General features: G+C 35.7%; 1 protein-coding gene across 2 annotated transcripts; it reads right to left on the bottom strand.

Annotated features, from left to right (window-relative positions):
* Nucleotides 1-5198: 5198 nt before the first annotated feature.
* LOC143465082 (adenylate kinase 9-like) lies at nucleotides 5199-24871 on the bottom strand. Of its 2 annotated transcripts, none has more exons than XM_076963231.1 (35): nucleotides 24649-24871; nucleotides 24187-24250; nucleotides 23810-23924; nucleotides 23474-23621; nucleotides 22865-23050; nucleotides 22244-22372; nucleotides 21965-22141; nucleotides 21440-21556; nucleotides 20863-21060; nucleotides 20371-20451; nucleotides 20032-20188; nucleotides 19735-19862; nucleotides 19318-19460; nucleotides 19038-19172; nucleotides 18374-18452; nucleotides 18118-18190; nucleotides 17796-17888; nucleotides 17446-17658; nucleotides 16969-17150; nucleotides 16413-16670; nucleotides 16136-16258; nucleotides 15761-15906; nucleotides 14872-15091; nucleotides 14391-14537; nucleotides 13991-14098; nucleotides 13048-13275; nucleotides 12512-12731; nucleotides 11576-11777; nucleotides 10992-11159; nucleotides 10684-10880; nucleotides 10391-10597; nucleotides 10077-10236; nucleotides 9631-9795; nucleotides 8848-8999; nucleotides 5199-5630 (listed from the first exon to the last, which is right to left on the bottom strand). In XM_076963231.1, the coding sequence occupies exons 1-35, from the start codon at nucleotides 24754-24756 to the stop codon at nucleotides 5419-5421; spliced, it is 5439 nt and encodes a 1812-aa protein (XP_076819346.1). In that variant the 5' UTR covers nucleotides 24757-24871; the 3' UTR covers nucleotides 5199-5418. The 2 variants fall into 2 exon arrangements, with proteins under 2 accessions (XP_076819346.1, XP_076819345.1); XM_076963230.1 differs by having other exon boundaries at nucleotides 18109-18190.
* Between the last annotated feature and the right edge of the window lie 550 nt (nucleotides 24872-25421).

Consider the following 25421-nt stretch of genomic DNA (forward strand, 5'->3'; position numbering starts at 1 on the left):
ACACAAACCTATCCAGTCGCTTGCTCCAGTCTAATTGCAACAATCAGCGCAATATCGCATCAACATTTCAATCGAATTTTGCTTCGGTGTGTGAGTGTGGCGATTGTGACATAATACACGAAAGAAATAGTCGGTAACTTAGATCTACCAATGCCACCTAGAGAAGTAATAACTTGCGTATTATAAAGCTCAAACTGCTATGATTGTTCTTGCATTTTAAAATCAAACATCTTGCATGTTGCTAACTGAAAAACTCTATACTGATAGTCTCTACACTGTCTACAGCAACTTTCTAATCTAAAGTTGCATTTAAAATTGACAAAACGCTTTTCTAGTGTTGACTTTTTTTCGTTTCTGCGTATTAAGATTGACAAATTGCAGTTTCAAATGCAATGCCTTCACATCGTGACGTCACCAGACGCGCTGAAAGGCCTTCCCTCTCTTTGTGGCTTTGATTTTAAGTAAAATTTAGGGCACTGGAATTGTTTGCGGTACAAGAAAAGAGAAAAACGGAAGAATAATATTACAAAATGGATACAAAATTACAAGTTTAATAGATTTTGACCTAAAAGAAACAATTTGACCGTATTTTGACCTAACGTAACATTCCTAATAATGTCAATTATTATTGACCTAATAACTTCTATACCACACGTCGTACAAAGCTGAAATTTGTTTTGTGCTTGTCGCTTGTTTGATAGCATTCTGAGCAGGTTAAAAAAAATTGACCATATTGCCTTTTGGTTGCCCTATTAATAACCATAAAAAATAGCCCATTATTAACAAAGGCAAGTTACTTAGTTGAAAGTACGTCAGACCTTCTCAAGCAAAAACTACCTCGACCCAAATTCGATCGAAAATTAGTTCAACTATGACATACGTGTCAAACTCCCGGCCCGCTTTACAATAAAACTTGGCCCGCAATGCTATTTTATACATTGCACTATTTCCGGCCCACGAGATCATTGTACAGTATAGCCTACCTTACTTTTTTCAAGCAAGAAACAAGGTTATAACTAGGGCAACCAGTTTTTTGACCTAAAAAGTTTAAATTTTGACCTAAAACGTTTAAGTTTTGACCTCATTTTGAAAAACGCTATACTGATAGTCTCTACACTGTCTACAGCAACTTTCTAATCTAAAGCTGCATTTAAAAATGACAAAATGCTTTTCTAGTGTTGACTTTTTTTCGTTTCTGCGTATTAAGATTGACAAATAGCAGTTTCAAATGCAATGCCTTCACATCGTGACGTCACCAGACGCGCTGAAAGGCCTTCCCTCTCTTTGCGGCTTTGGTTCTAAGTAAAACTTAGGGCACTGGAATTGTTTGCGGTACAAGAAAAGAGAAAAACGGAAGAATAATATTACAAAATGGATACAAAATTACAAGTTTAATAGATTTTGACCTAAAAAAATACCTAAAGAAACAATTTGACCGTATTTTGACCTAACGTAACATTTTGATTTTATTTGACCTAATAACTTCTATACCACACGTCGTACAAAGCTGAAATTTGTTTTGTGCTTGTTTGATACCATTCTGAGCAGGTTAAAAAAAATTGACCATACTGACTTTTGGTTGCCCTAGTAATTATGTATGTATAATAATTATTATGTAACATGATATAATCAATGGACATATAGAAGGTTGGCTATAGGAGTTTTCTGTCCTATAGCCGCTATAGAACGTGAAGCGTCACAATCTAAAAATTAAAATCTCGATTAATCGGTTACAACAAAAGTAGTCCTTGCTATAACATCGCATAAATTCGGTCTTGCAAAACTTTATGCTTTAGAGCAGTGTTTCCCAAACTTTTTTCCGATAACGTCCCCCTGGACATGTTAATGACTATCAAACGCCCATTCAACAAAAAAGTAACAACGAATTTACTATTCATTCGGGAAGCGATTAACCATGCACCTGCACGCTTGCAAAATCAGCTCTAACACGAGCCTGAAATGTTTTAAAATTACTCGATGTACGATGGGTCATTTTTGACAACTAAAACATTTCTGACACAGCAGGACATTCCTCTTTCAAACCGTGTAATCGATTTTCTTTTAATTACTTCGATAAGCAACTAAATTGAACGTGTACAAACCTGGCTCCTGTCATCAAAACTGGATAGCAAGGATTATTACATCTTCCGGCATTCAAGTCAAACAAAGCTTTTGTTACATCATACACATAAACATAAACATCACTTGTAAATCTTCCCGTCTCACTATATCCAGGCGGTTTCTTTTGTTGTCCAAAAGCATTGTGACGACACTCAATGCACGCTCTACTAAGTATGAGCTGGGAAATGCAATAAAAATTTTTTTACCCGATTCCACACGTGAGGATATTTCACTTTAATATCGCGTTGCAGCCAAAATGATTGATACAAGATATGGAATTTTGGTTTGCGTTCAAAATAATTTTGCAAGAATGCCTTGCTCGGAAATATCAATGAATGGGTCGATTATTCAGTCAAGAATCTCCGATCGTATTACATCCTGAAACCGAACTTCCATATCTTCATGCAATTCCTTAATATGCTTGCTGTATGTCTCAACATCAACATAAGAAATACCTTTGTTGCTGATAGCAAGTTGTTGCAAGCTGGAAAACCGGGAGAATTGCGTCTAGCTAAATTTCGCCCATACAACGCAAACTTATTTTTGAATCCACACAGTAGGCCTACTGATTTTACGTTGATTAGATTTACCTCGTTGCCCTGAAGCGATAGGTTCAATTCGTTAAATTTGGAAAATATATCTGACAATTATGCGATATCATTTTATAGCAATAATTTCTTTGGCAAGGCGAGGGTCACAGCTTCCAAGAATTCCACAACAGTATCTATCAGTGTTTAAAATCGTACAAGGCCGTTTCCCTTGGAGAGCCATCTTACTTCGGTGTGTAGAAGTAATCGCTCAAAGGCCTCGTCGTTCTCTTTACACAATTGCTTAAACAAGCGTGTATTAAGCGCATGAGCTTTACTCTTCTTTACTGCCTTGATGACAGTCTTCAATGAGAGGTTAAGACGACCACTGATATTCTTGGCCACCAAATGCTGCCGATGAATCACACAATGAATTGTAAGCACGTTTGGATTCGCTGCTTTTAGGAATGCCATGAAACCACGGTAACGGCACATCATAGATGGGGCGCCGTCAGTTGCACACGCTGTGTTTTTTTCGAAATATGTTTTATCTTCTTGGAATACTGTCTCACCCCGGGGATCTGAATCCAGTGTTAAAGCGATTGCCAACTTTTCATGTAAACTTCATCATTCACAAAACGAACATATCCAAGTAATAGAGACTCATTTCCTGGCAAAGTTGACTCATCCAGTTGTAAACTGAGTTCTGTATTTCTGATGATGCTGCACAAACTATCTTCTATATCGGTGGCCTTCTCATCCACACGTCTCTGTACAGTATTGTTACTCAGAGGAATAGATTTAATAACTGTAGAAGAGGCCTTGTGATGCAAAACGGTGTACAAAACTTCCTTCACTGATGGCAAGATCAATGCTTCACCGGTCGTATGCGGCTTGCCTTTTCTTGCAAGCATCAAAGAAAAATTGTAAGACGAACGTAATCCATCATTACTTGTATGGGAAAGGTTTGAATACATCGTACCAACAGTTTTGCGTTTTTTGAAATTGTCCCAGAGCGTTTAAAAAAAATGATGCACTCTTGCCTACTTTATCTGGATGAATTTTCGTTAAATGCTCGGAAAGTCTGGACAGCTTCATCGATTCATTAGAAAACACTTTAAAGCACAGCAAACACATTGGCTGTGATTCGGAATTTGGGGCTGGAATAAATCCATACTGGAAATAATTTGAACTGTATTGCCTGCATTTTTATTTGGCTGAAATCGTTATTTAGCACTCTAATGACTGAATAACATAACTATAACTAGGTACCAGCTCACTAACTAAAATCTCACAATATTGCTATTCACAATCATACTAACTTCCTCGTGGCTTAAATACCTTTTGGCATATGCTACATGTGAGCAAAAATGCAACATTATTATGACACAATACTGTTGAAATTCGTCTATTAACGTAAAAATAAGAATAGTGAGCCTAATAAATGTATTTCATTTTAGGATTAACCGAAAAATCTCATACTATGCAACCGAATACAGGAAAGTGAAACAAGTAAATCGAAGCATAAAACTATTATAAGCTTACAAATGGCGCAAAAATTTTTACTTTGGCGCTATTCTTGTTACTGCCCACTTTATTATCAGCGCCCCCCAATCGCCCATTTAGTAGTCAGCGCCCCCTTGAGAAGCGCCAACGCCCACAAGGGGGCGCTGGCGCCCACTTTGGGAACCACTGCTTTAGAGAAAAAAATTCTACGCATCCCTATCTGTTTGTATACCACTTTTTATAACAGCAGCAAACCTTTATTTGAAATCAGGATAATATTGACAGCACAAACAGAACCGTTTCCAATTTAACTGAGACCAAGACCCAGCGTAAAAATAGCAAAAAAAAATCTGAGCCTAAGTAATGTATGGTCAAGTAAATACGTCACAGCTGAAAAGTATTCCTGGTCACGCTTGTACAAACTACAATTGGCCATAAAATAAAAAGTTTAATAAGATATATGCAAGATGTGAATGTCAATTATCACGTGTCGCAAAAGTTAATCTGTCACATACCTCAATTCTTCATTGGTTGTTGCAATGAATGCGCACACACGTAGTATGTATAATTGCAAACTTATTCCTTTATTTTGAGAAAGTAGGAAAAGTTGCTCTTTGAAGTGATTTTAGAAAGCAGCCTTTTCGCAACTTGTTAATTAAACCATTTACTATAGTTTCGTGTGGCCTTTTTGTTTCTCAACAAATTTTTTTCCTAAAGTACCATTTAAGGACCAAGTGCAGGGAACTTTGTTTGAACGAAAGAAACGGCGTGTACCGGACTTTTGCTCGCTTGACCTAACAGTTTGCCGTGGTATTTCGAGATACTCTTTCAGTATTCAAGCCAACAAACACAAAACTGGTCGGCCAAAAACTTTATTAACCGAGACTTACAACGTTACAAATAAAACTTGAGTGTACTTTTCAGCATGTTCCACCTACAACTGAGTTTATGGCAACTAACCTTGACTGTGGTAATAATCTGATTCAGCGGCTATTCTCTTTTGGCAAATCTATATGCGCTGTTAACAGGTGTACGTCGTTTTCATACAAGTCTCTATAAGATTTATTCAAAGCGCACAACCAATAGTACAAAAGGAACGCTTTTAGAAAGAGCAAAAGTTAAAAAAATACAGTTTTAATACAAAAATCAACTAATGACTTCCGGTCATCAAAACTTATCACAAACAAAAATCCATACCGAAGAAAAACAGGGAACTCCGTTGTACACTAAAGAATAAAAATAACTGTGCATAAACCGGGTCATTTTAAACAGCAACATTACGTCGGGGCGGCTTATCCTCGAGACTGAGAAAAGTATCCATCTTCCGGTCAAAGTCGAGTGGACGCATGACTGGTTCGTGATAACGCCTAGTCATGTTCGACCCGAGGTAAGTGATGAGTCGGCATTTTTCTTCGAACTGATCCAACTGTTTACGGTATTTCTTGCGGATGTACCCGGAATTTTTGGGACTGAATGCTGCAAAGTAAAGTTCTTAAATCAGAATACAGAATAACTGAAATATACTTTGTACATTGATTGAGTAAGTCGAACTTGTCAGATTAGGCTAGACCAGTGGTTCCCAAAGTGGGCGCCAGCGCCCCCTTGTGGGCGTTGGCGCTTCTCAAGGGGGCGCTGACTACTAAATGGGCGATTGGGGGGCGCTGATAATAAAGTGGGCAGTCACAAGAATAGTGCCAAAGTAAACATTTTTGTGCTGTTTGTATAATAGTTTTATGCTTCCATTTACTTGTTTTACTTTCCTGTATTCGGTTGCATAGTATGAGATTTTTCGGTTAATCCTAAAATGAAATACATTTATTAGGCTCACTATTCTTATTTTTACGTTAATAGACGAATTTCAACAGTATTGTGTCATAATAATGTTGCATTTTTGCTCACATGTAGCATATGCCAAAAGGTATTTAAGCCACGAGGAAGTTAGTATGATTGTGAATAGCAATATTGTGAGATTTTAGTTAGTGAGCTGGTACCTAGTTATAGTTATGTTATTCAGTCATTAGAGTGCTAAATAACGATTTCAGCCAAATAAAAATGCAGGCAATACAGTTCAAATTATTTCCAGTATGGATTTATTCCAGCCCCAAATTCCGAATCACAGCCAATGTGTTTGCTGTGCTTTAAAGTGTTTTCTAATGAATCGATGAAGCTGTCCAGACTTTCCGAGCATTTAACGAAAATTCATCCAGATAAAGTAGGCAAGAGTGCATCATTTTTTTTAAACGCTCTGGGACAATTTCAAAAAACGCAAAACTGTTGGTACGATGTATTCAAACCTTTCCCATACAAGTAATGATGGATTACGTTCGTCTTACAATTTTTCTTTGATGCTTGCAAGAAAAGGCAAGCCGCATACGACCGGTGAAGCATTGATCTTGCCATCAGTGAAGGAAGTTTTGTACACCGTTTTGCATCACAAGGCCTCTTCTACAGTTATTAAATCTATTCCTCTGAGTAACAATACTGTACAGAGACGTGTGGATGAGAAGGCCACCGATATAGAAGATAGTTTGTGCAGCATCATCAGAAATACAGAACTCAGTTTACAACTGGATGAGTCAACTTTGCCAGGAAATGAGTCTCTATTACTTGGATATGTTCGTTTTGTGAATGATGAAGTTTACATGAAAAGTTGGCAATCGCTTTAACACTGGATTCAGATCCCCGGGGTGAGACAGTATTCCAAGAAGATAAAACATATTTCGAAAAAAACACAGCGTGTGCAACTGACGGCGCCCCATCTATGATGTGCCGTTACCGTGGTTTCATGGCATTCCTAAAAGCAGCGAATCCAAACGTGCTTACAATTCATTGTGTGATTCATCGGCAGCATTTGGTGGCCAAGAATATCAGTGGTCGTCTTAACCTCTCATTGAAGACTGTCATCAAGGCAGTAAAGAAGAGTAAAGCTCATGCGCTTAATTCACGCTTGTTTAAGCAATTGTGTAAAGAGAACGACGAGGCCTTTGAGCGATTACTTCTACACACCGAAGTAAGATGGCTCTCCAAGGGAAACGGCCTTGTACGATTTTAAACACTGATAGATACTGTTGTGGAATTCTTGGAAGCTGTGACCCTCGCCTTGCCAAAGAAATTATTGCTATAAAATGATATCGCATAATTGTCAGATATATTTTCCAAATTTAACGAATTGAACCTATCGCTTCAGGGCAACGAGGTAAATCTAATCAACGTAAAATCAGTAGGCCTACTGTGTGGATTCAAAAATAAGTTTGCGTTGTATGGGCGAAATTTAGCTAGACGCAATTCTCCCGGTTTTCCAGCTTGCAACAACTTGCTATCAGCAACAAAGGTATTTCTTATGTTGATGTTGAGACATACAGCAAGCATATTAAGGAATTGCATGAAGATATGGAAGTTCGGTTTCAGGATGTAATACGATCGGAGATTCTTGACTGAATAATCGACCCATTCATTGATATTTCCGAGCAAGGCATTCTTGCAAAATTATTTTGAACGCAAACCAAAATTCCATATCTTGTATCAATCATTTTGGCTGCAACGCGACATTAAAGTGAAATATCCTCACGTGTGGAATCGGGTAAAAAAATTTTCATTGCATTTCCTAGCTCATACTTATTAGAGCGTGCATTAAGTGTCGTCACAATGCTTTTCGACAACAAAAGAAACCGCCTGGATATAGTGAGACGGGAGATTTACAAGTGTTATGTAACAACATGTTTATGATGTAACAGAAGCTTTGTTTGACTTGAATGCCGGATGATGTAATAATCCCTGCTATCCAGTTTTGATGACAGGAGCCAGGTTTGTACACGTTCAATTTAGTTGCTTATCGAAGTAATTAAAAGAAAATCGATTACACGGTTTGAAAGAGGAATGTCCTGCTGTGTCAGAAATGTTTTAGTTGTCAAAAATGACCCATCGTACATCGAGTAATTTTAAAACATTTCAGGCTCGTGTTAGAGCTGATTTTGCAAGCGTGCAGGTGCATGGTTAATCGCTTCCCGAATGAATAGTAAATTCGTTGTTACTTTTTTGTTGAATGGGCGTTTGATAGTCATCAACATGTCCAGGGGGACGTTATCGGAAAAAAGTTTGGGAAACACTGGGCTAGACGCTAGAGGTTAAGTTTAGGACGATATATTGCCCAGTCGTTTCAACTTGAGATATTTTAAACCGCAGATGTAATGATACTACTATTGACAGGATTTTATAATTAGAATTTATCACCAGTCAATATAACCTTCCAAACAAAGTTAAAAAACTTGAAAGTAGCCATGTTGGGTTAAGTTGATATGGACTAATCAGATATCTAGATGTCATGTAGTACAAACCCCAATGTCAAGTGCATACTGCAATGAAACCTTCTCTAAGTACTGTATATTCATACTACAAATTAGTCTACGTTTGAACGTTGGCTTTCGTTGCTTATGATGAAATGAAATGAAAAATTAGGTGTTCTAAACTCATCAAGTTTAACCAAAAAAAATTAATTTCGCGTATTGCGATAGAAACATAAAACGCGAAATAACACGAACAGAATTGTCATTAGGCGTTATTCTTCTCGTGCAACTAACAATTGTACAAATAATTTCAAATATTAAAATCAGAAGAAACCTATCGAGTAAAACCTACGCATTCAAAACTCCACACGTTTAAGACGGTCATCAATTGTAATGTGACCTCTAGTTACCTTTCAGATGACACGCCACGTACAAGAGGGATGACCTTTGTACACTGAGGAAAGGATACTTCGGTTTTAGGCAGCCCACAGCAGTGAGAGCTTTTATAACGGAAGTCGCCGCTCCTTGCTCTAAGTAGCCCAGCATTGGAAGACCGACGATGCTGGAGATTTATGAAAATAAAAATGATTCAAAAATAGGAAACCGAAATTGCGATATTTCAGTAGAAACCTGTGATAGCTGGCCCATGTTTACGAAATTTTTAGAGTTTTTAGCATTTTTGTTTATATTTCTTTATACGTAAAGTATAATCATAATTCCGATAACTCATATTTGCGCAAAATAAAAATACTGAATTCGCCAAATTGAAATTTTCCAAACAGAAAAAGTGGAAATAATAAGGCGAAATATTAAAAAGTTGGATTACATTAATCTAAACAAAAAATAACATGCTGTATAATCTCATGTTAGGTTTTGCCAAACTGAAAACCAAAAACAAGAACAAACAAATGGTCTGTTACTTTGTTGTTAAAAGATAAATTTTGTAATACTCAAGGTTTAAATATTCCAGTTGTACATTTATTATATGGAGTTTTCAAACTTGTGCAATTAATTATCTACTGGTGGTTTAAGGCGTCCCTACAAATCTACATATTCTTTATTTACTACAGTATCTAAGTTCTAAAACATATAACTATTTATTGTTATGATAGCAATTTATAAATATTGCAACTTTAGCTCATCCGAAATCTGTGCCACATACTTATACTGCGTGTACAAAGTATTATATTTACTCTGTTGGTTGCTTCTTCGGCGGAAGTTTGTTTGGAAGTTTTAGGTTCGAGTATTTTGATGGCATTTTCATAAATTTCTCAAGTTTTTCTTCATTTTGGAAAATATATAATTTCTCCTTGTACTCAACCACTAAGTCCGAGTTTCCTTCGACCAAAGCTTCATATCTGGAAAATTATATCAGAAATTATTACCACACACTAAACGATATGGAACAGTTGCAACCAAACGAAGAAAGCGTACAACATGTAGAAACTCTTCATAATTTCAACCAACTTTGTGACAAATGATATCTTTACTATAAAAGTTTGAAGCGCTATAGTATAACTATTATCGCTTTATAGGCCATGAAAGAATTTTCAATTAATAATTAGAGAAAACAATCGATTATGCAGTGAAGCTATAGGATTAAAAAATAAGGTTCTTGTGTCATAAGTCCAAAACTTGCCTGAGTTTTCCGTCGCAAAACGTAACTGGACAATAACCGTTCAACTCAATCTGCTTTGGAAACTGCGCCTTCGCTTCATCCCGGGTCCGTCGCTTCGGTATTTCTTCTGGCGGTGGTAATGACTTCGTTGCTAGCGGTTCCACAAATTTCTCGGGATTAGCTGAAAATAGGATTTACGCAAAGCTGTAATTACAGTAATTCGTTGCATGCTGTTACTCGGTACGTTAACAATCGGCTTACTGTTTTGCATTACAGCGTTTATTACATTATACAATAATCAAAACAATGACATAATCGTGGAAAGGAACTCATACCTAGAAATATCTCCATATTTTTCTTTGAGGAAGTTTTGTAATACTTGGACCTGAATTCCACAGCGAATTCGAGATTGGAGTCGAAGCTGCAGTCGACCAATTCTCCATAAAGATTGAGACTGACCGGACAGTAGTGACCATACCTGCCCAGCCGGACCTCAAACTCGGTAGGACTGATACAGAGCTCGGACAGTTTGGCAGCTTGGGCTAGAATTATAAGTTACGTTATGTGTTCAAAAATAACTAGGCTTAGCGCATTTTTCCTCAGGCTATAGCTGACATAGCCTACTCACTTTTTGCTATTGAGTCATAATAGTCTTGAATTCTGACCACAGACTGACTGGCGATGTCCATTACTGTTTTCCACAAGCGCCATTTTGAAATTTTAGCGTCGATGTGATGCCAGTTGTGATGCTGGTTTTCGTACCACCGCCGTATCGGCGGAATATTTTCTTTGTACTTCGCATGCCTGACTACCGTGATGCTTTCACTAGAAACGCAACGTGAAACAACTACAATTATTAACACGAAGTCACGTATTATTTTAATAAATTTAACAAGATATTTTAAAGGCGGCGCGGAATTAAAAAGAAGTTTTTACCTGTCATGGAGAATAAGTTTCTTATTCGCCGCAACGCGGTCTTGCTCAGACCGCCGAAGAACTTCTTTTCCGTCGATGTCCAGTTCAACAATTTTCACCGGGATTAGACCTCTCTTGTTCATCAGCTTCACTTGCTGTTCCGTGCAAGGGTATCCATCCAGCACGTAACTGTTAAGATGAGATATTGTAAGAATGACAGCACTTATGGTTGCACTATTTGGTGTCGAAATATTTATCCTCCCGCTCAGGGCATGGCTACTTAAAAACTCGGTGATCATTTTTTTCAGCACTGGAGTCATAGGTCCACATTTATCTGCGTGTTTTTTCGAAAAACTTAAGTTTCATTTGTATCATTTTTCAAGCATTATTTCGGAAGCATTATTATTTCCAGAATTTTGAGTGAAATTTTCCAACAGAACGCCTTGCACAGGCGTATCACAGCGACAGTGAGACCCTTAGCAGTTCTAAAACCGACGTTCTGAAACATAGTTCAATTTCAAATCTGGTGCCCTGGAAACGATAGCGGCGACAAAATTAAATAAACAAATAAATTAAACGAAACAATTTCCCAATCAAAAACCTACCCACGTGTCTTGCAGGTGGAATCGAGCAGCATAACTGCTAATGCTTCTACAGCGAGTTCGTCAGGAACAACATTTCCCTCGAACAAGTGGGACAGTATGGTCGTTGCCAAAGCCGAGTCCGGTTGGTTCTCCAACACACTTTTGATGCAAGTACCGATCGAGATGCGTGCGGTGCCGAGTTCGCTCGCGAATCTTTCCGCCACTGCCGGTAAAATTTGTGTTGATTATGGTCAAAACAAAATGGCGGCATTAAGTATGTAAACTTTTAAATTAAAATCATTCGTATTTTACAACTTAAACTATTTGTCTAATACGAAACTTTATGCAAACGCAGAATTTAAAAAAATTATAACTGATTCAATTTTAGCAAAACACACAACGATTGAGTATAACCATATGCATAAAGGTAATACATGTGCCAACGTATACTACATTCCATTGCATACCATTCTATGCGATGGCTACAAACTTTTTCAAAACCTCAGTTCTCTTTTAACTCGACTTGATCTTATGTGAAATAATTCATATTTACGACTATCATTAGAAGACAAAGAAAAAATTGAAACAAAAAAACTCTAGTTTTCTAGTACTGCTACTTGTGGTACTTATGACATACCGCTACCTATATGCTAGCGAGGTGCAGATTAAATGAACGGCATTTAACAGCGAATGATGCAACACACAAAGTAAAACACTCCTAAAGATATTTATGAACAGATTTGTGTAGAACACCATATGGTAGAAGTCGTCCCAACATCATACGAAGAGAAATTAAACTCGATTTTATGAAAAAATTCCTCACCATTCTATAATCACTGATAGAATGCTTTTGTTTAAACTAACAATGTACCGGCGAAATTTTCCTATGATACCAATTTAACCTACTCAAAGTAAAAATTAACCAATCGTACTCGTATGCGCAATTCATCAACTTACGAGTAGTCTTCCCAGACTTTGGTGGCCCCACCACTGCAAGCTGAACCGCCACAGCAAATTTTGCCTCCGGTTTATTGAAAACGTATTTTATGGGGTTGGCAACAAACGAATTCCTTGATGCTACACTAGAAAGGAAGTAGATGTGCTGGTTGTATACTACTGGGAAGGTCGGACGGGTGGTTCCCCGCATTGGTTGAAAGACGGTGCTTTCTTCAAGAACCTACAAAGAGGTATGTACTGTAATATAATCCTATTTACTTCAATTTATGATAAGAAATCTAAGTTCAGCTTCAACTTCGTACAGTTAATATGATGAAAACATTTAAAGGTACTTTTTTTACCGTATGGAACAACCATTCTGGAAAAAGACATTCTTATGGGCATGATTAACCTTTCTAGAGTCTGGCATGTTACACAAACTTTACATGCTAGCCTTCAAGTATGTCTATTTTTTCTATTCATGGAAGAAATTGCAATAGTATTGTACAGTAAGTTGATGTTATCTTTTCACAATATACCGAAGAAAAAGCACAAACCCCAACTGGGTCCCATTTTCCAAATGTACTTGGGTGCTTGTAACCAGTCGAAAGCATCTTAGTAGCCAAGGCCTCACTGACAGGATAAACACGTTCAAATGTACTTCTTCGATATTCAATCAGGTGCTTTAGTTTGTTATCGAGAAGGTATTTCACGATAGACGGCTTTCGGCTTGCTTGGACTTCCAACCTTGTGATCGCTAATTCCTCTAGCTGTTCTTGAATAACCTAAATAAATTTCACGATTGGTTTTCAAGTCTTGACCAATCACAACTGTTAATACGCTTATCAACTCACACCCAAAGATTGTAAAAATATCTTAATTTATACACGGATTATCTGGATTTTAGTTTTTATTTGTGGTACCAATTTACGTTGATAAAATGTTACTCATATTCTGTGGCTGAGAAACCATTAAGGTTTGGGGGCTAGTGTCACGGGATTATTTTTATGCACCCGTTTTATAGCCATCGTATTGTTTATTTTTGCACCACTCTTATATTTTGATTCGGTTAAATGTGTGGGTCAGCTCCTGTTTTTATTCGCGTTGTGTCTTTGGTGTGAATGCTTGTCAGGGTTTAGGTTTGCTCACGTGCTGCTGTATTTCACTTATTTATTTGTACACGTGTTTTTGGTCGATCTTTTGTGACGTCTCACATCCCAGTCCCTAGGGCCTAATTGGTGTTTAGCGTTCCACGTTGATTTTCTCATTGCGTGGAATTTGTTTTGGTGTGGTGTTGCGCTCGACTGGGCGAGCGTTGTTTTCAGTTACGTTTGGGTTTTATAGCGAGAAGTTGATTGTTTTTACCTAAGAAAATGCTATTAAAAGTTATTAAAGCAAACAGAGCTAATTGACTAGCTGTCGAGCGGGAAGTTCCTGGCTGAGAAAAAGTTTGGTTACACTGGTGCCATCGTAAAGGGGTTAGGTTATCGATTTATTCACCTGCAATTTGTTTACATCGTCGTCAAACATTTCTCCTAGATCTCCTTTCATCCTCTCATTAACATCTTCTTCTTGTTCTTCATCCTCTTCTTCGCCTTCCCCGTCATCCTGAACAATATTTAAGAAAGTTATCAGACTTTCCAACGTCTTTATTAAAACTTAAAAGCTTGGGGAACCACTCATGTTTGATCAATTAACTTCGATAAACCAACAAAATGAATCAGTTTGAGAACAACAACAACATCAAATTTCAGGATCAAATTTGAAGCATAAATGTATGTACAGAAGCCAGCGTGGTAGAATGTACAAGAAAATGCAAGTCACTTGGAGTCAGTTGAAGGATTATTGCGTTAGATTTATAACTTTTATTTAATGAATCATCGGACACATTAAGAACCACCTCAAACTCCATGGTGAGGAGTTCTTCTATGTCCTCCTCTTCTTCTTCCTCTTCTTCTTCACCTTCTTCTCTTTCCTCTGCCTTCTTTTGCTTCCTGACTTTTGCTTCTTCCTCGAGCTCTGCACGTCTAGCTGCCATTTTTTCTTTCTTAAAATTGAATTTGTTTTCAGTCAACGTGTTAATTTGTTACAAATTATGTAAATTCATGGCAGATTTAAAACTTTTTAAATATTTTAAGAATTTTTCTTCCATTTTCCAAATTATCTTCATGAAACTTATTGTTCAGCCTTTGTTGAAAACGTTGTCGTGACATAAAATAAATTACACAACCAGATTACAATAACAAAAGAAATACATTATTAATTAACACATCGTTGAATCTTCAATGCGAAATGGAGTATCTTAATACAAGCAGAAAGATCAAACACGGAAGTTCCCAGTTAGAAGCAACTTTCATAAGACAAGCGCTTTCATCGCTTACTTTTATTTGATCTTTCCTCTCCTTGATCCTCCTCTTAACCTCCACCCGATAATCTCTCCGCTTCCTCCAAACATCCATGCGATCCGGGAGCAACCTGGTGACAACATCATTGTCTTCAACCATCAGGAAAACAATAGCGTCGGGGAAGAGACCAGACTGGGCTAGGAACTGACATTCTTCCATCGTGCGTGGGAAGCCTTCCAGGATAAACCCAGTTGATCTGGAAAAAATGTTTTGTTTGCAACAAAAATCTAATATCCAAATTTATTATGAGGTGCTGTCATTTGGTTTAGTTGTATATCTTGTTCTAATACCCATCTGAAGTTTTTTTGTGCCCCTAAGTATTACTGCAGTATTTTTTACCCTAAAAAATCATGCTAAAAATATGTTTATGCAAATTGTACATTACAGTATATGCATTTTTATATGTATATATGATTACATAAGTGTTTTAACGTGCAAATTAAAGCCAAGCTTAAAGTCAAGCCTTCAAGCAAAGGTCACTGCAGCAATTCGATCACAGCACAACATGAAAAATATCATAGACAACAAAGTCTTAATCAAAATTCTATAAAATGTTCCACAAATAAAATGATGCCTTTGAGGTCATGTGCGGCATTAAGTTCCACAAACGTCAGTTATATGTAGTGCTCGATAAAATTTGAACCGACAATTTTAATATTAAAATTTACAGAATAGCAAAAGCGTTACACGACATCACCTTATATCGATAAAAACAACAATGGCCATTTGCACTGAAAGTTTCCCCGCTTATTGCTTCCATAAAAATTTCACGCACAATGACATACTTGAGCCACAATTTAAAGTAACGTCTTTTTATCTTTCTGCTACAAGTTATAGCCAACGTCATTAAACAAAAATGTTGTACTTATATGGTTCCTTCTTCCACCAAGGGCAGACAATCCTCTCGAGAATCTCTGGCGAAAGTGGGTCATCTTCAATCAGATTGTTCCGGATTGCTTCTTCCTCATCAGTGAATTCAATTCTTTCCTCCTCTTCGCTCTCGTTGAGCGACTGACATTAAAACAAGCTGTTGTTAAAATTGATCGATTGATTGATCTACAAACACTTCAAGCTCTGTCTGGCAAATGACTAAACATATTGGACTGAAGTAAAAACACTTGCTGGTTTAAAAACAACCAACACTGCGTTAGCAAATACAATAAACGGTTTTGAAATACATGTGTGAAAAAAAAACGCTGCATAACATGGATTCGATTAAATTCTGAGACGAGAAACAAACCTCTGGTTCAATAAACGCAGATTCCACTGCTTGTTCAATCGAAACAGACAAGTCTTTCGCGAGAAGATTTTTCTCGTCATGTTCAGGGCCAAGTCTTTTATTTGTCTTTGGAAGAATTAATTCCTACCAACATAATATTCCGTTAATGCAAGTGGATGATATTTATGTTGATGTCAAAAAGAAATCTTTATCGTGACTAAATGTATGGTTAAAACACCGCTAAACATAATTATAAAACAATTCCATTTTGGTGTATTGCAAATTTTTCGTCACCCACCTGTAACCTTTCCCTAAATGTGATATGAAAAACGCCCAATTTCTCAGCTAGCCGCCTTCCTTGTAGTGACTTTCCTGAGCCCCTGGCCCCCAAAATAATTATACGGGGAGGAGGCACAGTGAGTGGCTGATTACCGGGAAGATAATTAGTCGGCTTTTTGACAAACGCTTCACGATTTTCAGAAGATTTAAAATAATAAACTCTTTCCCGGTATTTTGCAGCTATGTCATGGTTTCCAGGCCAAAGTACAAACTCATTCTGAAAATATTAAGCATTTACATTGGCAATGCTGCAAATAATAGGTTCTATTGTATATCAGAAGTTCTATTGAAAATAAATTAAATGAGAAGTTTATAATCTTATTTACCAGTAAAAAGAACTTTACAGAACTAGGTACCAACATGAAATTTTTTTGTATAACACTTATCGTAATAAGTCTTACATTTACTTAAGTTATGTTTTTGTACACTTTTATGAATCGCCTCCTTTATAGATAATTATAATATTCATTTTCAATTTTCAATTTCATTTATTTTCATACGTTAATTTTATTTACCTTCAATGCAACTGGATCAAAATGCTTGGTATATCCAAAATGCTTTCTCTTGTGTCTTAACGCCTCTTCATCTTCTTCTTCCTCTTCCTGTCCTCCCTCCAGCTCTATCTCAGCACTCACATCTTCTTCCTCTTCATCCAAGTCCATTCCGGTAAAATCCCACGCTTTGTATCCGAACATCCCTGAAAGAGGAATGAAGGTGTCGAGTTTTAAAATAGCCGTGGAACAGTTAAATTTTACTAGAGTCATAAAAGTAGTTTTACAAGTTAATATTTCTACTTAATTTATTTCTAGTTAATATTTCTAAAAAGTTAAGTTCAGCTTCCAGTTGGTGACTGATTTCATTAGAAAAATGACTGAAAGTGTGCAATTAGATGATTCGACTGGTTTTGTTTGAAAACAATTAATTTCAACTAAAATAACATACATTTAAAAAAATTAAAAAAGAACAAAGTGATTTTCAAAACCACGTCGTACCTTGAATTTTTTCAACAAAGATCTTTACAATCTTCTCCAACGGTTTATCCTTAATTTCTACAGCTAGAGCCTTTTTAGGAGATGTTCCAACAATAGTGCCCTGAAGCATTCCCCACTCTTTGTCAAAATCTCGAAGCATGTTGTGGAAATTTTGATATTCGGGTGCATCATATACAGGGGCTCCAATATACATCGTTTCCAATTCTTGAATTTCTGCGAATAAAAAACACATTAAATGTAACGGCTTTAAATTTGGTTTAAAATGTTTGTAGATATTTTTACGAAAATAATCAGATTCTTGAATGCAAGAGCATGGAGCATTTTACTTGCATTGAAACAAATTCTCTCACCTTCAGCTATTTCATTGCCTTTGGCTGTTTCTGCTGAGCTTATCCATTCATTCTTTGATGATTCTGCTGCAGTTTCATTTTCGCTTGTGGTTTCTGTATCAAATTTTTATTTTGAGGTAAAAAATTGTACAAAGCAAATTTGCGTAATATTCACTTATTTGCATGATATATAATGCTGTTTGTAATTTCCGAAAAACCGAAGTTTGTCACTTCATTTAGAAATGCGAAAAACTGCACACCAACGCAAACTAACACAGAATACACTGAACAACAAATAAGTAAAATAAATCCAATAATTTACTTTTTATCTCACCTGTCTCACCTTCCTTGGGTTCAGATTCATCTTCTGTTTCTACGTCGTCTCTCCTCAGCAGTTTACTAACTTCTTCGTGCTCCTTCAAAACAAAACAAAAAGTCAGTGTTACTACTAAGTTTGCATTGTTTTCTTGGTTTCCAGTGATCTTATAATTCCTTAATTGCTTTAACCGCGAAAAAAGTATGAAAACGTCAGGAATGGACCTAAAAATGCTATAAACAGATTAATAGATCTAATATCTGGAGTGGAGAGGTTCATTTACCTGTAACGATGCCTTCTTTTCCAGAATCAACCTTGCACGAAATTGATTGGTGATTTCTTCTTTATTCATCTCATAATACCTAGAATAAGCATAAAATTTTTTGACTTGCATAGAGAGCTGCTTTACTCAAGTAAACGATACTTAATTCGAGTACTACTCCAGCAACAATTTCATGGTTCGTAAAAGTACTTCAGTACTAATTTCCCAGTGCTGGGGTATACTTGATTGTTTCTGTACATATTTGAATCGGTATATACTTGTTTACCAATTTTTATGGTTGATTTGTTACTGTATATTAATCTTTCTTAAACAGATTTATCAAATATAAGCTTAAACTACAGGTATGACCGTTCGTCTATTCAAAGTTTTTTGATTACTCTTTTGATCATTATTATGCGTAGGAATACGAGGCGATATGAGCTAGGAACGTGTTGGTTCTGATAGACAGCAGAAATAGTCAATTAACAAAGGAGTTAAAAAATTATTCCGTAGTTTTTATATTACAATGAAGTACTCGAGTACTTGGCACTTTCCACATGGCCTGGTACTCGTACTCGAATGTTTTTAAACTAACTACTTCTACTCGCCTTTGCTTGGCTTTCATATCCCATACTCTTACAGTTTGCTGCTAAATATATCACTACATAGTTCCACAAAAACACACCTTTGCCTAATTACTTCGTGGTTTGGGTCTTTGTCTGACAAAAGCATAACTTCGTCAGGAACGATCCCAGTTTCAAGCATAACAGCCCAGTGGTCCTTGTTTTCAGGAAAACCATCAAGTATCCAGCCTCCATCTCTGCAAAGAACCATTAAATATTAACTTTAACAGGTGTTGATAGATTTCAAAACGTTTGATTTTGTTAAATATTTTTACGATAACAGCACAGATTTTTGAACAAGATAGTTCATGTAAAATAACAGTAAAAAGTTAAAATACAAACTTAGGTGCGTCTGGATCTTTTTCAAGTCTCTCTTTTTGCATTTCTTCCAGTGCCTCTTTAAGCACACTGATGTACACACTTGGTTGAAGCTTGATCTCCTGTTGTTCGGCCTTTTTGACGGCTTCCTTAATCAGGGCTTTCACCTTTTTCATGATGATTTAAATTAAATGACAACGAGTTTGTGTCTAGCATGACAGCAGACATTTTACACCAGTATAATTTCAAAATTTTTTCTTTAGTATTACCTTTTAATTTTAGCTTTTTTAAATAACAACGTATAATCAGCACAGAAAATTTTCAAAAATGTTAGAATATATTGTCGTATTGAAAAATAAAAACGAAGCGAGTTCAAGTTGAAACAAAGGAAAGATGTTGTCAGGCTTAGATTTCTATTGTTAAAATAATAACCGTTCTTACTTCTTCGTGATCTTCTGTCACCGTAGGAACGGGACTCGGATCACGCATGTCCGAAGTTTCAGTGACGCTCTCCTCCGGCTGAATGTTTGTATCCATGTCGGAAGTTTCTTCTGATAAATTCTGGCTCTCTGATTACAAAGAAAAAATACTCAAACGCTGGATTGGAAATTGCACTGTACTCAAATCGTGTCACAATCAGACCACAACTACGTCCACCACATTTTATCCACGTCCACATAATTATTGTGATTAATTAATTTTTCTTGTGAGGATTTATTTCAAAGGAAAACATCACACCTTCTATAGACATGACACCTTCTGTAGTTTCAACCACTTCAGCTTGTGACTTCAACTTAGCTGCTTCCTCGGCTTCTTTCTGACGTTTTTCTGCACGCTCCATCGCCTCTTGTTCAAGTTTGTTTTGAACCAAAATGATAGACGATTCCAAGGTTTCCTTTGGTTCAATTTAAAATTTCAGTAACCGAAAACAAACTGAACCAAACACATGCGAAATTTTTGTTAATGTTTTTACTGGCAGATTGTTAGAAAGAAGCATGATTGCCCAGAAAAAGGGTAAATCATGTTTATTTACTCGCAAAATGTGAAGTAACAGATACAACAAACAAACAAACAAACCTGGCGAACTTTTTCAACAAGTTTGGTGCGTTCCTCAAGAAACTTGTTTTCCATCAATTTCTTCATATCAAACACCTTGGCCTGCAGTCATTACATGTTAATATAACATGACATAACAATAAGCATTATGTACTAATTGATTTTAACACAATATGACATAACAATAAGTACAAAATGGGGAAAGACAAACTGGCATTCAAATTCCACTAAGTAGCAGTGGTTACGACAACGGCAGTGAAATACCTATTTTATTTGCATAATACTGGCTATAGTTTTCTATAATAATCAAATCATTCTTCTTCAGAGCATAGGCCAAAATCGAATAAAATTTAGAAATAAATGCGTTAAAAGAAATGTTCAGTTTGAGAGCTGTAGTTTAAAATGTCAGACAAAATCCGCAGAAAATAATGGATTAGGGAATGTTATGTACGGTTATAATCAGCATGATGTAATAGATTATAGATTTTGTTACAATCAGTAATAACGACATACATTGTACTTTTCAGCAAGTGCAGCTGACAGGGTTGATTTTCCAGATAGGGGATATCCCAAAATCGCCAATTTACAAGGTGGAGCCGGCATAGGGGGGAGTAAATAAGGTCGGGGATTTTTCAAAAACTTCTCCATTGCTTCAGGTGATGAAAGAACGTACATTTTGTCAAGAAAGCTAACAGCAAGATCAGGTTTGCCCTAATGAATATAACATGATGATAAAATAAAATCTAAATAGTATAATATAATCTGATAAAAAAAAATATTCTTTTAAAAATTCTTAATGATAAAACATAATATCATCTACAGTATAATAAACATTCTACGAAAAGGCTCTCTTATTGGAGTTGGTTATAATAATTTTGTGAAAACAGAAATTTTTGTATTTTCACCACAAGAGAAGTTTATCACTGTTAACAGCTATCAACATTTATCACTGTTGGTATGCTTACTGGAACGTACAGCAAAATAATATATATTTGCTAAACACAATCATTCGCACTAAAACAAAAACACAAAAAGTACTTCAACAGTTAAGTCAGTATGGTCTGCAATTAGGTCTACTAAGATTAAACACCTGAAGCATATTTCCTTCTTTCAAAGCTACAGGACATAGTCTACCCCATTTTGACCTTCTCCATCTGTATCTTGGAGCTGTTATTTGGTAAGAGGCGAGAGTTCGCAACAATTCTTCCTACAAAGTTTGAGATCGGTTAAATTATAACCTTGTTAAGGTCATAATTTAAAATCTTTTTATAGTTTTGAAAGAAATATTCTTTTGCTTTTAATTTTGTTCTTAAGTTTCTTTATTTCAAAAGAATAAAGAACATAGGTAACCACAACCTATATTTGAATTACTGTAGATAAGCAAAAAATTAACATAGTTATTCCACAGTTATTTGAAGCAGTTTAAAACTCAATGTATATTTTATAATGTGTACAAAAAGTTCTTTGCTTTTTGTTACAAAAACCAAGATTTAAAGTCTGTGTTATGTTAAATAGAAGTTTAAAGTTAAATTTAATAGTTAAATTAATGTGTTAATTAATGTAATTAAGGCGTTAAATAGAAATTTAAAATATCTTCGACCGACAACAAACATACAGTTTCAATTTCATCCGGTAATTCATCTTCATCAGAACTTTGCAGCCTGATTGGTACAGCAGCACGACGGCAGCTAAAAGTATCAAGTTTCTTCATAAGATGTTTGAACAAGACGCTGGGATAACTGTTTCCGTCAAGTTCAATGAGATATTGTTGATCATGGTCAATCATATATGCCTGTCCAACAAAAATTTCTCAGTTATTATTTTGAAAAACAAGAACTTTGTTTTTGTCATTTAGAAACTGATCTTCCTAAAAATTTAAACCCTAAAATTATACCTCAAGCAATTGCAATGACTGATCTCTGTATTCTTTAGTTTTGTGTTCAACTTGTTCAGATTGAAATTCTGGAGCATGAATCAGTCTCTCTTTTGTCTCAATATCTACTTCAGGAAAATCTATGACTGACTGAAAACGGAATGCATATTTGATGAAAACAAATACAAATAAATATCCAGGTCCATGAAATATAATATACAGCGCATTAAAACCAATAGAAACCAAATGTAGCAGTTTCCTGATACAGATTGAGAGAGATATGAATCAAAACTGATCATTTGAAGCCAAAAATAAGAGTTTTACAAAAATCACGTCAAGCTCACTAGTCACGATGAAAATAGAGTAATTCAAAAACAAACTAAAAAAGTTAAATGGTAACTTAAAGGGCCGTTTCAAGCAACATTTTCTACACTCTTTCACACTTCATTTATTACACCCGGCAACAAATGTTTCACATATCATTCCTAAATGTAGACCAGAATAAAATAAATAGTAAACTAAAATTGCAACTTTGAAATATTGAACACAATAACTAATAATAAAATAAAAAGCACAAAACAGGAATAAAACAAGTTCAATTTATTTCGTCCACGTTGTGTTTAAAATTATTTCCATCTTAACCTGAGTTTCTTCCTCTTTTTTCTCTTCACCTTCCTCTTCTCCCTCAAGCTCTCCCTCTTCCACATCCTCAATGAGAGGAGATGGTGGAGGCTTGCTGAGGCCCCACATCCTCCTGGGATAAACATTCCCATTTAAGGAGTCCACCCGCATCCCAACCTGGCGCTGGTTTAAGTCAATATCTGGGATCTATGGAATATGTGTCAACTTTATCGCATGTGAAAAATGTCTTCTTCAAAACTTTTATTTTATTCTTTGAGAATTAAGGACGTTTTGTCAAATACTGATAGATTATCCACACTTAGCAATATCGACATTTAAGTTACTCCTAAATAAAGATATACCGATGCCAACAGTAAGCATCGGTTACAATCGTATATTATATGACGTAGCACACAAGAAAAATACCACATTGCATTAAAAGTTGCTTTTGTGAAAGGTCACAAACATCGGCCGATACCGATGTTGACAAGGGCCGATATATCGGCATTGATAACATCGATAAAAACCGGCATCAGTACAACTCTATTCCTAAGCGTTACCAAACTTTCAAATATATACAGTAGCCTAATACAAAAACAAACATGAATAAAATTTCATGCATGTAAATACCTTGATGTTAATTATAAACGTTGGCGACAATTTCCAATTCTTTATCATTTCTATTTGCTGCTGGACAGACATCACTTGATCATCTATCGTTGGCAAATCATCCAGAACATAACCATAGTGAGCAACTTCAGGGGAAGTGATTTTCTCTCTGGATATTTTTTATAAATACGTCTTAAATAATTATTAATAATAGTTAATATTAATATTAGTTAACCAATTAAAATTATAAGCTATCACTTATTAATTATTTGTAGGTGTGGAAGAGGCTTCCATGTTAAACACAATTAGCAGGTCACATACTTAACTCCAGGTTGCATTATAACTAAACCACCTCACCTCAACAGCTGCAAAACAAAATCAGTGGATAGCGTTTCTCCTTTTAAAAGTATTTCCTGCATTTTTTTTCCAATTTCACTTCCAAGGTCGATTTCGCGAAGAATAAGCTGAGAGGCTAAATAGAATAATCGATAATTAATTAACTAACTAACTAATTATTAAAATTAACTTAAAATTATTAATTAACTAAAAATTAACTTAACTAATTATTTCAGGAGAATCAAAAATCCACGTTTACTTGAAACATGAATATTTACAGTAGATGCCATTAAGCAAAATTGCTTATATTCATATCTAGAAATTCTAGGCATGTTAAACTTTTTTGTGTAAAATGTAAGATTACATCAACCATAAATTTCTAAAAGATATTTTATTACCATTCACAAGCTCGCATCTCCAAGTTTGTGCTAATTTTTTCGCCAAAGTAGTTTTTCCACAACCCTACAAATGAAATTGTTGTTATTTATAAGTCCATGACAACAATAATATTACTGAGATCATTGAGAATGCTAAATATACTTCATCACTGAAAATAATCTTCACAAAAAATAAAATTTAATGATCAACATGATTAATTTCTTATCCAAAGCTCATTTTTTTATCAGAAAGTTATCAAACAGGCAGACATTTAGAAATGATATGGTGTAATATCATGCACAAATTGAATTAATCATAATAAGTTGATACAGCAGAAGAGTCTTTACCATAAATGCAATATAATACATTGGCATTATTTGTCACAATCAAATGTTAGCAAATATGTATACCTATATGTAACAACTCTGCTATATGAGTTTTGTTAAATCAAACCATAAAGTTAAAAGTTTTTTATAAGTTACCGGTTTTCCAATAATCACAAAGCAAACTGGCGTTGAACGCAGAAAGTTGTATTCAGACAAATCTTCATTAAACTGGTCCCCTTCTGGGGCTTTCCCATCATCAACCATATTTGCTTTAAGAAAACCGTGTCCTTACAAGGACACTAATACAGGGCAAACAATTGGCTGGTATCAATAAACTTTAATAGATGGAAAATATTTACAGATCTGCAATGAGAAACAGTTTTATGTTGTAGTCATAGGTACTTTACCGTAATGTTTAAGGTCATAAATAGATTTTGGAAATATACCATCAAAATCAAGCCTTGCATAACAGTAAGTACTTCTTTCTTTTCTTTTTATTTTTAGTCCACTATTTTATTTGAGCAAAAACAACACTCCCGGTAATTGAAAGAATGTCAGAAAGTTTGAAATTACATAAATTACCAGTTACAATTTATTGTAAGCATAACCCAGACTGAAGAGTATGGCAGAAGCACACCCTAGATTTTTAAGCTGAAAGGGTGCCACACACCAGCTCATCAGTACGCTAAAACGACACGCCCGTTTTTTGGTGAGAAAAGACCGATCCCCCTAAAAAATTAAGACACTCCTTTTGTATCTTTCTTTTCCGGTATAAAAATCTACTCTTGACTGGTAAGTACGGCTGTTTTGAACAAAAAATAGTGCGTAAAAAGATGCAAAATTTGGCGTGATGGTATGCACTTGTAGTGCACCGCTTGTTGCTATAACTATAATTGGTAGTACCACAAATGAGAAGTTACTTCCACAGA

The sequence above is a fragment of the Clavelina lepadiformis genome, chromosome 7, assembly GCF_947623445.1.
Source record: "Clavelina lepadiformis chromosome 7, kaClaLepa1.1, whole genome shotgun sequence".
In the NCBI taxonomy this organism is placed as follows: domain Eukaryota; kingdom Metazoa; phylum Chordata; class Ascidiacea; order Aplousobranchia; family Clavelinidae; genus Clavelina; species Clavelina lepadiformis.

Excerpts from the sequence above, each read along its gene's own strand:
- LOC143465082 (XM_076963230.1), bottom strand. The coding sequence starts at position 24,756 with ATGGTTGATGATGGGAAAGCCCCAGAAGGGGACCAGTTTAATGAAGAT. Across the intron at positions 18,453-19,037 it reads CACGAAGTAATTAGGCAAAG|GTATTATGAGATGAATAAAG; the intron begins GTGTGTTTTTGT and ends TGCTTATTCTAG. Across the intron at positions 15,907-16,135 it reads CTGCGTTTATTGAACCAGAG|TCGCTCAACGAGAGCGAAGA; the intron begins GTTTGTTTCTCG and ends TTTTAATGTCAG.